Source organism: Rutilus rutilus (assembly GCF_951802725.1).
Source record: "Rutilus rutilus genome assembly, chromosome: 22".
Classification (NCBI taxonomy): domain Eukaryota; kingdom Metazoa; phylum Chordata; class Actinopteri; order Cypriniformes; family Leuciscidae; genus Rutilus; species Rutilus rutilus.
In genome coordinates, this window is record NC_140227.1 from 19,084,421 (window position 1) to 19,098,436 (window position 14,016).

Below are 14,016 nucleotides of genomic sequence, written 5' to 3' on the forward strand. Positions count from 1 at the left end.
GCCAGTCTTGGAGCATTTTGAAGCAGCGTGTCGCCCCCTGATTAAGAGGGGCCGGCTGCCTCCACACTTCCTCTAAATGGTGGTTAGGAATGTCAAACGAGGGCGAGTGTGGTTACAGGGCAAGTGTCTCTGAAAGAGACGCAGCAATCGAGAGAAAGAAGAAGGACGGTGAGAGAGCTGTTTTCTCCCGGAGGTATCAAGAGCTGTGAAACGGCATGTCAACATCCCCGTGAGCTGACTCAGTTAACAGGCAGAATGCAAAATTATCCTCACAAGAGAATATCTCGAGTCACTCCCTCCTCCTCTCAGCGGCGCCTACAAGAGCGGCACACACTATGACGACATTTGGTTTTTAATGTGCTGTATTGGCATGACAAATAATTGTACACTTGCGCTGCCAAAGCTTTAGCAGCTGCGTATAACGAAAACAGTGTGAAACAAAAATAACATGTATAATTGAAATAAATTAGACAATTTTGTTTTATTCAAAAGTTAAGAAATCTTATTTTTAATGCTATTGAAAAGTGAAGATAAAAGGATAGCATTAAATTATATACATTCAATAATTATTCATTGTCATTTTTTTAAATGTTTTATATATTTTATGTAAAAACAAATTGGATAGCAAATATTTTAATTATTACCCTATATTGTATAATATTTTTTAATATTTACATTGTTTTATATTCTTATTTATTATACTGTATTGATCAGTAATGCAATTGCTGTGTCAGGCTGGTTGGATGTTTTGATTGCATTACATTTTTGGAGAAATCAATGAACAAATGGCTTACTTATCGTTGTCTCTGCATATTAACACATGGAAAAGTGTAAACCTTTATGGATTTGGTCTTGTTTCTAATGTGTGTGTATATGTGTTTTGTATAGCTGGCCAAAGAGAGCGAGCGTTTGCAGGCCATGATGACCCACCTGCATATGCGTCCATCAGAGCCAAAGCCTTTCAACCAACCTGTGAGTTCATAACCTTTACCTTCTACCATCTCATTCTTACATCCTCTGATAACCTGTTTTTTGATTTTCTCTCTGTATTTTTTTGCATGTAAAGTTCTGTTCAGTGCACAGTATGATCAGTAAATCAACTGTGTGAGGCACTAAAGAGCGCTCTCTGTTGGAGAAAGGAGGAAGTGCTGTATTCTTTTTGTGTGTGTGTGTGTGCTTGGATTGTGTTCCTGGAGAGCAGCTAAACTCTATAGTCTCATCGCAGACCCATACGTGTATACATACTAATACCTGGTCACCTTATTCTTGCACTTTACAAAAGGAAGAAATATTTGATCCTTGCAAGCCGTTAAGCACCTTCAACTCAAGTGTAATGATGGACTCCTACAGATTGAGTTTTCTTTGTTGAAGCTACAGCTGGCCTGTTTTCCTTCGATCCACTTTGGAAGAGTGTTTGTGTACTTAAAGATGCTTGTCACGGTGTAAAAGAAAGTAAGTGTTTTGAGCTGGACTTACCAGATATTTCACATCGCTGCTTTATACGCAGGCATCACAAAGCATTTCCCCTCAAGCCACCAGCTGGCTGTGCAATTATTAGGAATCTAATGAATATTTCATGCTGAGATTGATGAGGAGTCTTATTAAAATATGAAGATGTTGAAATTAATTGTCAATTAGAAGTGGAGTGTCTTAATTTGAGGGGATATAAATGAAGGCGGAGGGCGAAAGTAGGCCGCGTCTCCTGTTTGGAGACAAATTCTCTGGATCAGCTGCCATTAGACGGTAATGGGAAACAGCGACCGGGCCGGGCCGAGTGACCTATAAGAGAACGAGGGAGAGAGAGAATGAAAAAATGATAATTGTGAGTGTGATCAAGAGAAAGAATTAGCATTAAGTGGTAAGGGTGAGCATTGGGGCGGAGCTTAGCACAAGCTCAAACCCGTGTGTGGCATTGACCGCTATTAAGATCGTTGGATGTTTGGCACAGCAAACTGGCGCGGCTCCAGTGTTAATTAAGTACCTGTTAAACCATTTTGCTCCCCTAATTACTGGAGATGGGCCAGGTTGGCTCCTGTGGCAATGAGAATAGAGAGAAAAGAGGGCTGGCACTGTTTAATTCGCCATATTAGCTTCAACCCTGCTACGCCCGCCCCCTCCTCTCGCTCGCTCTATCTCTCGCTGTTCACACGTGCACATGATGGTTTTAATTAGAGCAAAACAAGCAACCCCGAAAAAGACTCCCTGAGCGATGGGGAAAGCTGTTTCCTAGCGCTCCGTGCCCGCCAAAGCTAATTGGGCAGAGCAGGGCCACGATGAGGGCGGGTAACCGCAAGCGTTGTTTGTTGCCAGATTGTTGTTTTACCCCCTCCTACCATGTATCGCTTTGTTTTGTTCCTCTTGTGTGGCTTTAATTGCAGACATTGTGTCACCGAGGAGCCTCGTTTGTGCCCGCGTGTGTCTGAGAAACGCGATTTGCGGGGTGCTTTGTTTGAATTTCACCGGGTGAACAGGATCATCTTATAATGGAGTCATTGTGCCAACTGCTTTTGGCATGGATGTGCTGGCATGGATCGCAGGATGTGCTTCTCACAGCGGGAGACCAATGACAATTTGACAATGATTATATTTCCTGGTTTGTAATTGCAACGCTGAAGATTACTGTACTCCATGAAGATGATGCGAATTAGAAATCAAGGCTGCGCTGAGACTTAACCCGTGCCAAATAGAGGGAGACAGGCATTTATGTTTTTGCACTGTCATTGTTTTGTTTTGAAAAACAAAAAATGCAAGCAAATGCAACAACATTAAAACAACATTACAGATATGTTGAATACAATATCGTATTAACTCTTCCCAAAAGTAAAACACACTTTTCAAGTTTTAATGCACATTTTCTTTTAAACAGTATAATACACATATAGAAGCTTATTTTGTTAAATTTGACACAATTACATATGTTCTACAAATATTGTCATAGATTATGATATTTATAGTTTAATATTTACAACATTCATTAAAAATATTAAATAAATAATAGTCATGCCAACGTCCTTGTAATTGGATAACAGACTGGTTTTCCATTATTTTTGAGTGAATTTTGATGATGTGTGTGTATCATGTGATATCATTAGTTTCTTCAAACGTTGGGGTCTGTAAGTATTTTTAAATAAGCAAGGAAGCATCAGTTTGATCAACATTGACTGTAAAGTCTATATCAAGTAAATGCTGTTTTAAATGATTTTAAAACTTTCTATTCATAAAATAAACCTGAATTTTTTTTTTTTTTTTTTTATGGTTTCAAACATATTAAGCTGCTCAACTGTTTTCGACAATGAAAATAATAATAAATGTTTCTTGAACCCCAAATCATCATTAGAATGATTTCTGAAGGATCATGTGACACTGAAAAGTGGAGTAATTGCTGCTGAAATTCAGCTTTGCTATCACTGGAATAAATTACATTTTGAAGTGTATTAAAACAGAGAACACTTGTTTAAAATTGCAATAATATTTGACAATATTACTATTTTACTGTATGTTTGATCAGATAAATGCAGTCTTGGTTAGCATAAGAGACTTTTTTACATTTAAAAAAATCTTACCAACCCCAAACTTTTGAATGGTAGCAGACTGTAAATCTTATGATTTATTTATATGTTGCTTGCAAAAAAAAAAAAAAAAAAACACTATAGGTTTAAATGACTGCTCATATAGAAATTTGCTAGCCAGCTAATGCTAACCATATGACCTACTACTAGTATAACAACTAATTGTCATGTAAATAAAGTTCCTATTTTGTTTCTTCTCGTCTAGCTGAACCTGGCCTCTAGCATGTCGCTGTCAAAAAGAGAAAGTGAGGGGTTTCCTGAGGGCTTGCCTCATCCCCCCACCTCTGCCGCAACTCCCATCACCCCCATGAGGCAGGGACCCTCCGTCATCAGCTCCTCCAGCCTGCACGGAGTCGGACCCATCCGTCGGCGCAACTCCGACAAGTTCTGCACCCCCATCGCTTCGGGTCAGTGTCCCGACCGCACAAATACAGCTCATCACACTCTACGTATCGATTTCTCCAACACTGCAATATATATGAAATAATCATGGCTGGTTTTGTCTGTTACAGAACTTGCACAGAATTGCGAATTCTACAAAAACGCTGACGTCAGGCCTCCATTCACCTACGCCTCCCTCATACGACACGTAAGTCAGCCTGATGTAGAGATCTGGACTGTGCGCTCTGTGCTCCAGTGCACTTTAGCAGAGTTCAACGGTGTGTGCTGGTAACTAAGGATTTATGCGCATCTCTTAGCTCGGTGTCAGTCATGCTGAAACGCGTGGCACTATCCATAATGCACTGCCTGCCCGTCTGGAAACAGTCCATCAGCTAATGTCTCACTAATAACAGCCATTTGAATCACCTCTTGACACCTGCTGACTCTCTCTCTTCCGTTCTCTCTTCACTTTATTCACCAGGCCATTCTGGAAGCCCCTGACCGACAGCTGACTCTAAACGAGATCTATAACTGGTTTACACGAATGTTCGCCTATTTCAGGAGAAACACAGCAACATGGAAGGTAATGTCCCATCAGATGAAAAGTCGATATATTTTGCACCATGGATGTCTATAATACTTTGAGATATATGTTAGCATTCCTATTCATCACAACGGCAATCAACAAGCGTTGGTTTGCACCAAAACCCTTCCAAACTAAGCATGAAGTATTGTACTGCAGTGATTTATTTATTTATTTAATACCAAAAAATTCTAAAGTATTGAAACATTTGACCAAATTTTTCCATTGAACTAAAATATATCATCTGAACAGGCCTTTATACCTAAATCTTAAGGAACCATCAGTCTATAGCGGTCAATGTTTAGAAGAGCTTGCTTTGCCTATGCTTACCTCCTGGCAATGACTCACAGACATAAAAACAGAGCAACGGACACAATCCTTTGTTCAACATGACCCAAACAACAATAAATCCTCCCTCCGTGCCAATGGATACAGCGGGTACAACAGAGATACGGCCTTCTGTAGAGCTCCAATAACAGTGAGGTTATTAATGACGCCTGGCATCACCCAGACAGCCATGTTATGAGCCGGCCATTCCCAGATCTGTTTTTCTTTTCTTTTCTTTTTTGGTGTCCTGATGTGCTCTCCTCATTGTTTTGATTGTGTTGTGTGGCGTCGGCCTGCCTACTGGTGTTTGGTAGGTGGGAGCAGGAAGTTCAAGTCCATTCGACCTCATTTCCTTTGCACTCTGTGCTAAACTTCACTAAAAAGAGGCAAAAGACTCCCTGAAAAACTGGAAATTCAATCAGTCTTTGCATAGCCAATGGCTGCCTGCTGTTTCTATGTATATGCATATGCCAACACAGTTTCTGTATTATCAGTCTATGGGCACGTAGCATTGCAACTCTTATCAGACCGTTTAATTTGGGCTAGTTGATTAGCATGCGCCCTGCTGGTCCGCAGCCAGTTGTGTATCAGCTCCACATCTCCTGACCAGCTCTGACATGCTACAGTCCACTGGAGCCCGCTACAGGAGCGCAGCTCTCCCCTGTGAACCAGCTGCTATCATACTTCTCCCTCCACCTGTGTGTGTGCTCCACCCCAAGCTTTGATGTCCAATCAGCTGCTTTAATCACACAACGCTCGCTTTCATGCCACCCGTGGAGGGCAGAGCCGATACTAGGCATCAATGAATGCATGAATGGTTGTTGAGTCTGCCTATTTTAATCTCTTAATATTATAAAGTGAACTCTATTTTTTTTTTTTTTTCATTTATCTGCCTCATTGGTCTGGACAAACTTCGTGAAGCAAATTTAAACAACAAAAGTTGAACCAAAGTGCTGTACAAATTAAGACAAAAATGTAAGCCAAATAGAAAAAATGTATTAAAGTGAAATATAAAATGATAAAAAAATAAAATAATAATTTGATATTTTTAAAAATGTCATAATTTAGATGGTTACACATGGTTATTGAATAAGAGATTCTATTATTATAATATTTGTTGTTATTATTATTATTATTATTATTATTATTATAACTTTTATTCAATAACCATGTTTAACTTATGTAAATTTGCTTTTATGAAATGTTAATGATTATTATAATAATAATATTAATAGGAACTCTTATTCAGTAACCATATATTTAACCTTCCTAAACTTCAAAAAACAAAAAATCGTATATTATTAATAATAATAATAATAATAATAATAATAATAATATGGTAACAACCATTTTTTTAATCTAAGCATACCTTTATGAACACGTAATAATAATAATAATTATTATTATTATTATTATTATTACATGTATTAATATGAATTATAATAACTCAATTAACATTTTATCTAAGCATACCTTTATGAAATTGTAATAATAATATTTATTATTAATAATAATAATAGTGTTTTAGGTAACACTTTATTTTACAGTGTCCTTGTTACGTTACATATGTTACATGTACTTACCATAGTAATAACAGTAAATTATGCATAATTACATGCAACTAACTCTCAACCAAATCCTAATCCTACCCCTAACTATAGTATGTACATGTAGTTAATTAGTACTTAAATGTATAATACACTGTAACAAATAATTTTACTTGCACATTATTAATATGTTTAACGTACCTAAACTTACCTTTATGGAACTTAAATAATAATAATAATAATTATAACAATAAAAACTCTTTCTAATGTTGAATTCTCTCTCTCTCTCTCTCTCTCTCTCTCTCTCTCTCTCTCTCTCTCTCTCTCTCTCTCTCTCTCTCTCTCTCTCTCTCTCTCTCTCTCTCTCTCTCTCTCTCTCTCTCTCTCTCTCTCTCTCTCCAAAGTGAAAAGCAGACCGGTCATTAAAGGCCTGGGCCGACCATGTAACCGTCCCATTTAGCTGGCCATCTCCTCATCACCCTGCTTAACCATTTGTTCGCCCCTCAGAAAGATGTGCTAATACATCCCTCCTTTCCCAGCACCTCCCATCCACCCCTATCCCCCTGTGGACTAGGAGCTTGGCAAGGTGCTGTCAGGCCGAAGAGAGGAAAACGGACACTGCGTAGAGTAGATGTCTTCCTGTCAGTCTGTCTCCTCATTAGCCATTCACGTGGCCTACAGCCTGGAGCCTGGGCTTAGGAGGTGCTGCCCCACATTCAGACAACACTGGCCCAAGGCTCATTTGTGTGCCTGAACCTCTGGAGGGGAGGAAGTAGGGAGAGAAACGGAGAAGGTGAGGTTAGAGAGGGACCCAAGGCAGCTGAGGGCACAGAGACAGAACAGCGAGCTAATAGTCTTGAACCGCAGCGGCACCCATGAGCAGTTAGTGAGCTTAGCCAGTGAGAGTTGAGGGGAAGGAGGTGAAAGGGGCAGGAATATCTTTAACAACTCATTTCACTTTTATGAAATTTAACAATTAATGGATCCGTCTACTTTTCCTCCTCCACCTCCTACTGTACCTTTTCTCTCTCGCTCGCTCTCTCTCTCTCGCTCTCTTTCTCTTTTATTTTAATAACTGCACATTCTCACTCGTCTTCCTCTCTTGCTAGTCATTTGGCCCGGTATTAAATATAGAAATGGAGATACATGTTCTCCGGTGCTCTTAATGGCCATCTATATTTCATGAAAAGTCAGGTCCGGAGAGTAGGGGGAAGTCATTGATCAGTTAGAGGGCAGCTCTTATTCACAAGATGGACACCAGCTGGGTCATTCTACAAAACTGCTGCTGTTTGTGTAAAATGACTTGAACAATGAAGGGCTGATGCTAACTTTTACTGTTACTATAAACATTTTTCTACAAACTCTCCTTGCTGTATTAGCAAAAACAAATTAATTTTGATGAAAACTGAATATATGAAGCTGTATGTGTGTGTGTATATATATGTATGTATGCATGTATGTATATATATATATATATATGAAAGAAGTCTCTTATGCTCACTGAGGCTGCACTTATTTGATCAAAAATACAGTAAAAACAGTAATACTGTGAAATATTATTACAATTTGAAGTAGCTGTTTTCTAATTTAATATAATTTATTCTTGTGATGGCAAAGCTGAATTTTCAGCATCATTACTCCAGTCCTCAGTGTCACATGATAATTCAGAAATCATTCTAATTTGGTGCTCAAGAAGCATTTTATTATATTATAAATGTTGAACATTGTTGTGCTGCTTAATATTTTTTTGTGGAAACTGTAAAATATATTTTTTTGTTTTTACTATTATTTAATATACAATTTTTTTAATGAATGGAAAGTCCAAAGAATAGCATTTATTTCACATAGTAATATTTTGTAACATTATAAATATCTTTACTGTCACTAAACTTTTGAATGGTAGTGTATATACAGTATAATACTATACTGTAGATATACAGTAGATGTGGATATATTATAGTATTCTCAGTCTTCCATTCATTTCCCCATTACTTTTCTGAATTTCAGAGTTTAGTTTAAAAATGATCATGTATTTGAAGTGGGAAATATTTGTATCCCACACTGATCATTTCTCTGTGCCTTATTCTTGTAAAGAATATTAAAGTCTGATTTTTATTTTTCTTTATTTTTCTCTCTCAGTGGAGGATTTTTCCTGATGTCTGCACGACATATTTAATTTTGCTGGTACGCTTGTACTTCCTTTTGTATGAGGCTACAAGTGTCTATGGCCTTGGTGTCCCTGGTAGACTGTGTAGTTTTTAAGCCCCCTGTGTCTGAGATTTGCTTTCTTAATACACATTCCTGGTCCAATGAGTGATTCTTTTCAAAAAAGTATTTTTTTATCAATATTGCAAAATCTGAATATCATGTTTCACTCTGGAATGAAAGTAAAATGCATTGCAAATCCCATTTTAAGCTATACAGTATGTACTGTACGCCACTGTCGCTGTTCATTTCTTGGCTGAGATGGTGAAATAGTGACCATAGTGTCGCTCCTCTTCATGTGGGCACAGTCACCAAAATAACAGAGACCCGTTTGACATACGCATCACGCGTGCCATCTTTCTAATATAGCCACCACCCCTCCAGTCACTCATGCGCTCTCACTCTCACACACACACACACACAGCCAGGCGGGCATTTTGTTTATGTCTGCAGAGGCTGACCCCCTTTAAATTGCTGCTAATGTTTTAACTGGGAGAATTAGTCTTTCATCACGGATGGGAATGCAAATAAAATCGGTGAGGTGGCAGGCTGAAATTGGGGTCATACTCATTTGCAAAACTAAGCATCATCGCTCCTGCGCGGGGAAATTTATTCAAAGAAGGGAGGCCTCGCCTGATTATGGCACTTGTAATTATGGTTAGGAGTGATTCCGGCATCAGCAGTCCCTCCCTCATGGATTCGGGGGGAAAAAAAGAGTGCGTCGGAAAAAATACACAGGATTTAATTATACACGAATTAAAATTGGTAATGAAATTGGGCATGAACAAACTACAAATAGCAGATGAAAAGGAAGGGACCTCCCTTGGGGGTGTTATTCTAGATAGTGGCTGATTAGTGAAATTTAAAATAAAAAAAGCAGGGGGTGGGTTTGCTGATGGTGGTGGGGGGATAGGGCGCATCGTTTCTTATTTTTTTTGCGTTCAAAGATGGAGGTTTTTTTCAAACTCCCACTGTTATGATGGTGTGGCACCACATTGTCACTTCCCCTTGGTAGAATGTGCACTTAATTGGTTGTGTGTGTCTGTGAGATGGTGCGGGCGGGGGAACGGGGTTCGAGATGGAGAGATACGCTCAGTCGACATGTCCCCGTCTGAGCCGTACAATCTTTTGTGCTCATCATCACGTGCGCTCTTTTAATTAGAAAGCAGGTATAAGATTTATGCCATTATTAAAGGCTGTTTATATCAGGCCTCGCTATAATTGCATTTTCAGCAATGACAGCGACGCGGTCGCGATTCTGCTTAAGATACCTATGGTGTAGAATCATGGCTGGAACGGGAAACTAACTACTACTTTTTGCTCTCTTGTCTTCTCTGTATGTCCCGTCGCCGTCACCTAGAATGCTGTGCGCCATAACCTGAGTCTGCACAAGTGCTTTGTGCGGGTCGAGAACGTCAAGGGTGCTGTCTGGACCGTGGACGAAGTGGAATACCAAAAGAGGAGACCACCAAAGATGACCGGGTACGTAGACTCACATGGGAAAAGGGGATAGTTCACCCAACAGTGAAAATTCTGTCATTGTTTATCACTCTTGTGTTGTTACAAACTACTATGGCCTTTTACGAATTTCCAGGGCATTTAATACAAGTGAATGGGGACTGGTTTTGTCAAGCTCCAAAATTATCATAAAAGGACCATAAAAGTTATCTATATTTGACTCATGCACTATATTCAAAGTCTTCTGAATCTATAAAAATACCATATTATTTCCTGTATTACGAGAGCACGGTATATTTTATAACTTATAACCATGTATTTCATGTTAATATACTTCTACTTGAATCGTATCCATAAAACACGGTCAATACTCATTATAGATGGGTATCAATCAGGGTAACAAACATGACACTAAAATAATGCAATAATAAACATTAATAACTAAATAACATAAAATCTATCACACCCTAATGTACATTACTGATAAAAAAAATCAAATTAAGATTATTTATCTAAAATATAATGTGTAATATATGGCAATTTATAGTTTTTACTTCCCAGAACCGTAGTAAAATTACATACCGTGTAGTTTTTTAGCAAACAAACTGAAATATATTCACCGTTCACTAAAAACTCTGCTCCGCTGTAGTTCTTAAATCAAATATGGCATCTTCCGGCAAGTTGAGTCAGGTTTGAAGTGAGTGACCAATGACATCATTGATTTCATTGATATCAAATAGTCGTGCTGCCACTCATGGCTCGCTTAAGAACGCCTGCTCAGAATTTCTGTAGCTTTACAGACTGAAATAGGAGCCTGTACGAAGTCATACAAGTCACAATAACCTGTGAAACACTGGATTAAAAGAGCACTCTTTAAGTGTAGACTATTTATTGAGAGGAAGTCCCAAAAACAGGCTTTATTCCTGTAGCTAAAGCGTGAGCTTGTAGGTCTGCTCTGTAAGTGGGGCTGTAATCGTTATTGGCATGTATGATTACCCTAATGGGCTTCCCATCATTACCCTATTACTGACTCTCTAGTCAAAAGCACAAAGGTCTCTTTTGTGCCTCGCCTGCTTGTGTTTGGAAGTGCATGCGTGTGTGTTGGTGTGCCTGTGTGTTTTTCCCGTCTGTGTCTACACTGTTTAGGGTACATTGTGAGCAGATGCACAGCAGAAAAGCGTGCCTGCTTGCATTTGTACAAACAGATGTTACACGCCGTCTCAAGCTCTGCCAGAGAGACGACGGCAAATTACCCAGCCGACGGCCTGCCCGCCAGATTTCAGCCCTGTAGCGCACAGACACACAAGCGAACAAACAGTAGTGTGTGTGTGCAGTTTATGCTGTGTCAGAATGCATGTGTTAGTCTCTATTGTTTAACTTTTCTATTTATCTTGTGTAAATAGAATAGTGCCTCAGCCTTTTTCATGGGTTTAGGAGCTTTTTTAACAGACGTTGGTCAGCTCGTAATCCACACGTGTACTTAATCTTTCTTCTTCTCCTTCTCAGAAGTCCCACTCTTGTGAAGAATATGATTTCTGGGCTGGGATTTGGCTCCCTTAATGCCAGCTATCAGGTAAGCGCGTGTGGTTTTTCAGTACATCAAATCAACATACAAACCTTATACATTCATCCACACACACTGGTTGTTATTGAAAATGATGGGGAAATGAATATGATTTATATATTTTTTTCTAGTTACTCTATTCTCCCAAATTTTTGTTGATTGAAATATTGCACTTGAAACGTTTGATTGTCTGACTTGTGAGAGAATCGATCTTTTAAGTCGTTTAATTTGTCAAACCAGTTCAGTCTTTAACCCTCTGAGTTGTTTCTAAATATGAATATACATTTTTCTAGAGGTCTAAAATATGCCTTGGGTAGAGTACAATTTGCCATGGTGAGATCTGAAATGAGTGAATCTTTCTTTTCAACGAATTAGTCTAAAGGTTTCGTTACATGAAGTGATTTTATACAAATGAAAAAATCCTGGATAATTCATTCCTCGGAAAGTGTGGGAATCCTGAACAGATCAGGCCAGATGAAGCGCACAAGGGCACTGATAACAATTTCCTCTTCTAATTAGCTGCTTCTCCCAAACCTCCTCCGTTCTCCTCCCTCCATCGCACACGCGCTCCCAGCCAGCCATATGTGATTTATAGCGTCAAATATTTGTCAATGAAGGTCACAGCATAAAATTAGTGTCTGTCCTAGAAAATCCATCTGAAACTCGCGACTCCTGTCTCCGCGACTCCTGTTCTGAGCTTTCAGAGCCTAGCTGTGTGTTTTTCCCAAGAACACTGTGTGACGAGACAGAGATGGATCTGGGAGGTTAGCCTTTTTGTGCTTGCGTCCTGGTCTGGGTGTGTGAGCGTGTGTGGCGCTCTGTCAGGTCTGTGCCCATCCATCTCCTCACAGGACAAGCAGTGTCAGCGGCTGACAAACAAACAGCCCAGCTAATCACGGGCCAACACACACACAAACACACTTCCACCGCCCTGGCCCAGTTTGTCCCGCTCTGACCCCACAGGCCATCTCTATGGAAATGGAACTGCTCATCCTGAAAAGGCCGCACATAAACTAGCCTTTAACAAAAGAGCAGACACACAGTGTGCACAACAACGCCCTTCCAGAGTGTGAGAGAACTGTGGCTCTCCGTTTTCCGTTTGTAATTCCTCGAGTGTGTTGTGTGTTTTAGTCTGGTATTCTAAGCACAATCTCGCCTAAAATCGTCCGTTTAAAAGTGACTCAGCCTGGTCATCTCATTAAACAGGCGTTAAGCATGTTTACCTATTAAATCTGTCTGTTTTTGCCACTTTCTTAAAAAATTGTTGGTGGCTCCCTGTTAATTATAGTTTAAAGGGGGGGGAAATTAGCCTTTATTTAGTTCACATCAGCTAAACCTTGCGTGACCCTGATCATCTTTCTCGCCACCACCCAGTCTCAACAGAATCAGAATGAATTTCCCTCAAACTCTTTCATTTCGCCCTCTCTCTCTCTTTCTCTCGACGGCATATTTTCGGCAGTCACGACAGTTTGGATTGGCACGAACACCACAGAATTTTCAGTTCAGAAGTGACTGCATGGAGACGAAGGAAACCAACCAGAACCGTTTTCCGTTCCGCTTTTCCTCATGTATTAAAATATCCATATGCATAGTTGGTTATGTAGATTTGTATGTAGTAATATGAATGTAACATTTACTTACATTGATTTTTACTTTTAACATTACTTCTGACTTGGAACTTTTTTATATATATATATATATATATATATATATATAGATATATATATATATAGATATAGATATATATAATTTTTTTTGTACTTTTTTTTATAGCAGTTTATAGATTTATACCTTCAAAACCAGGAGTATATGTATATCTGGGGTAGTTTTTTTTTTTTTTTTTTTTACGGAAGTAAAAATAACATTAAAAAAATAACTACTAAAAAGTAATCCAAAAGATAATGTAATGAATGCTATTATGTAAAATGAAGATGTTTCAGATTATTTTAATTATTATTATTATTATTATTATTATTATTAATTAATTTATCACTCAAATTATTATGCTGATAATGTAATTTGTAATGAAAAATTACATTATTATATATAATTATATTTGGCAATATTACTTAATTTAAAAAATATTAAGCATTTTCACTAAAGTTTTCAGACTTTTGGACCCCACTTTAAGGGAAAATAAATGTTTCCCTTAAAAAAAGAGTTTAAGCAAAAAGTTGAAAATGTAAGATTTTTTAAATTGTATAATACACTATAACATATCTCATGTCCTAAAGAGTTTTAGAGGTGTTTTCGTTTGAGCACATGTGTAACAGGAGCGCGAGTCGGTGTGTCGGTGTTTCAATCGGGCCTGTTGCATGGAGGCGAGGAGACCCCTAGTGGTCACACAAACTAACCTGCTGCTCCACTGCCACCAGATTTCTC

General features: G+C 38.7%; 1 protein-coding gene across 4 annotated transcripts in view; it reads left to right on the forward strand.

The window, feature by feature from the left end:
• The window catches only part of foxp4 (forkhead box P4), a 123,596-nt gene that overhangs the window by 106,403 nt on the left and 3,177 nt on the right, over window positions 1-14,016 (forward strand). For all 4 annotated transcript variants that reach the window (XM_084395287.1, XM_084395288.1, XM_084395289.1 and 1 more), the window contains 6 exons: window positions 889-972; window positions 3,775-3,976; window positions 4,082-4,158; window positions 4,432-4,533; window positions 9,973-10,094; window positions 11,577-11,643. In XM_084395287.1, the coding sequence (XP_084251413.1) occupies window positions 889-972; window positions 3,775-3,976; window positions 4,082-4,158; window positions 4,432-4,533; window positions 9,973-10,094; window positions 11,577-11,643 (654 nt within the window). The remainder of the gene's footprint in view (window positions 1-888; window positions 973-3,774; window positions 3,977-4,081; window positions 4,159-4,431; window positions 4,534-9,972; window positions 10,095-11,576; window positions 11,644-14,016) is intronic.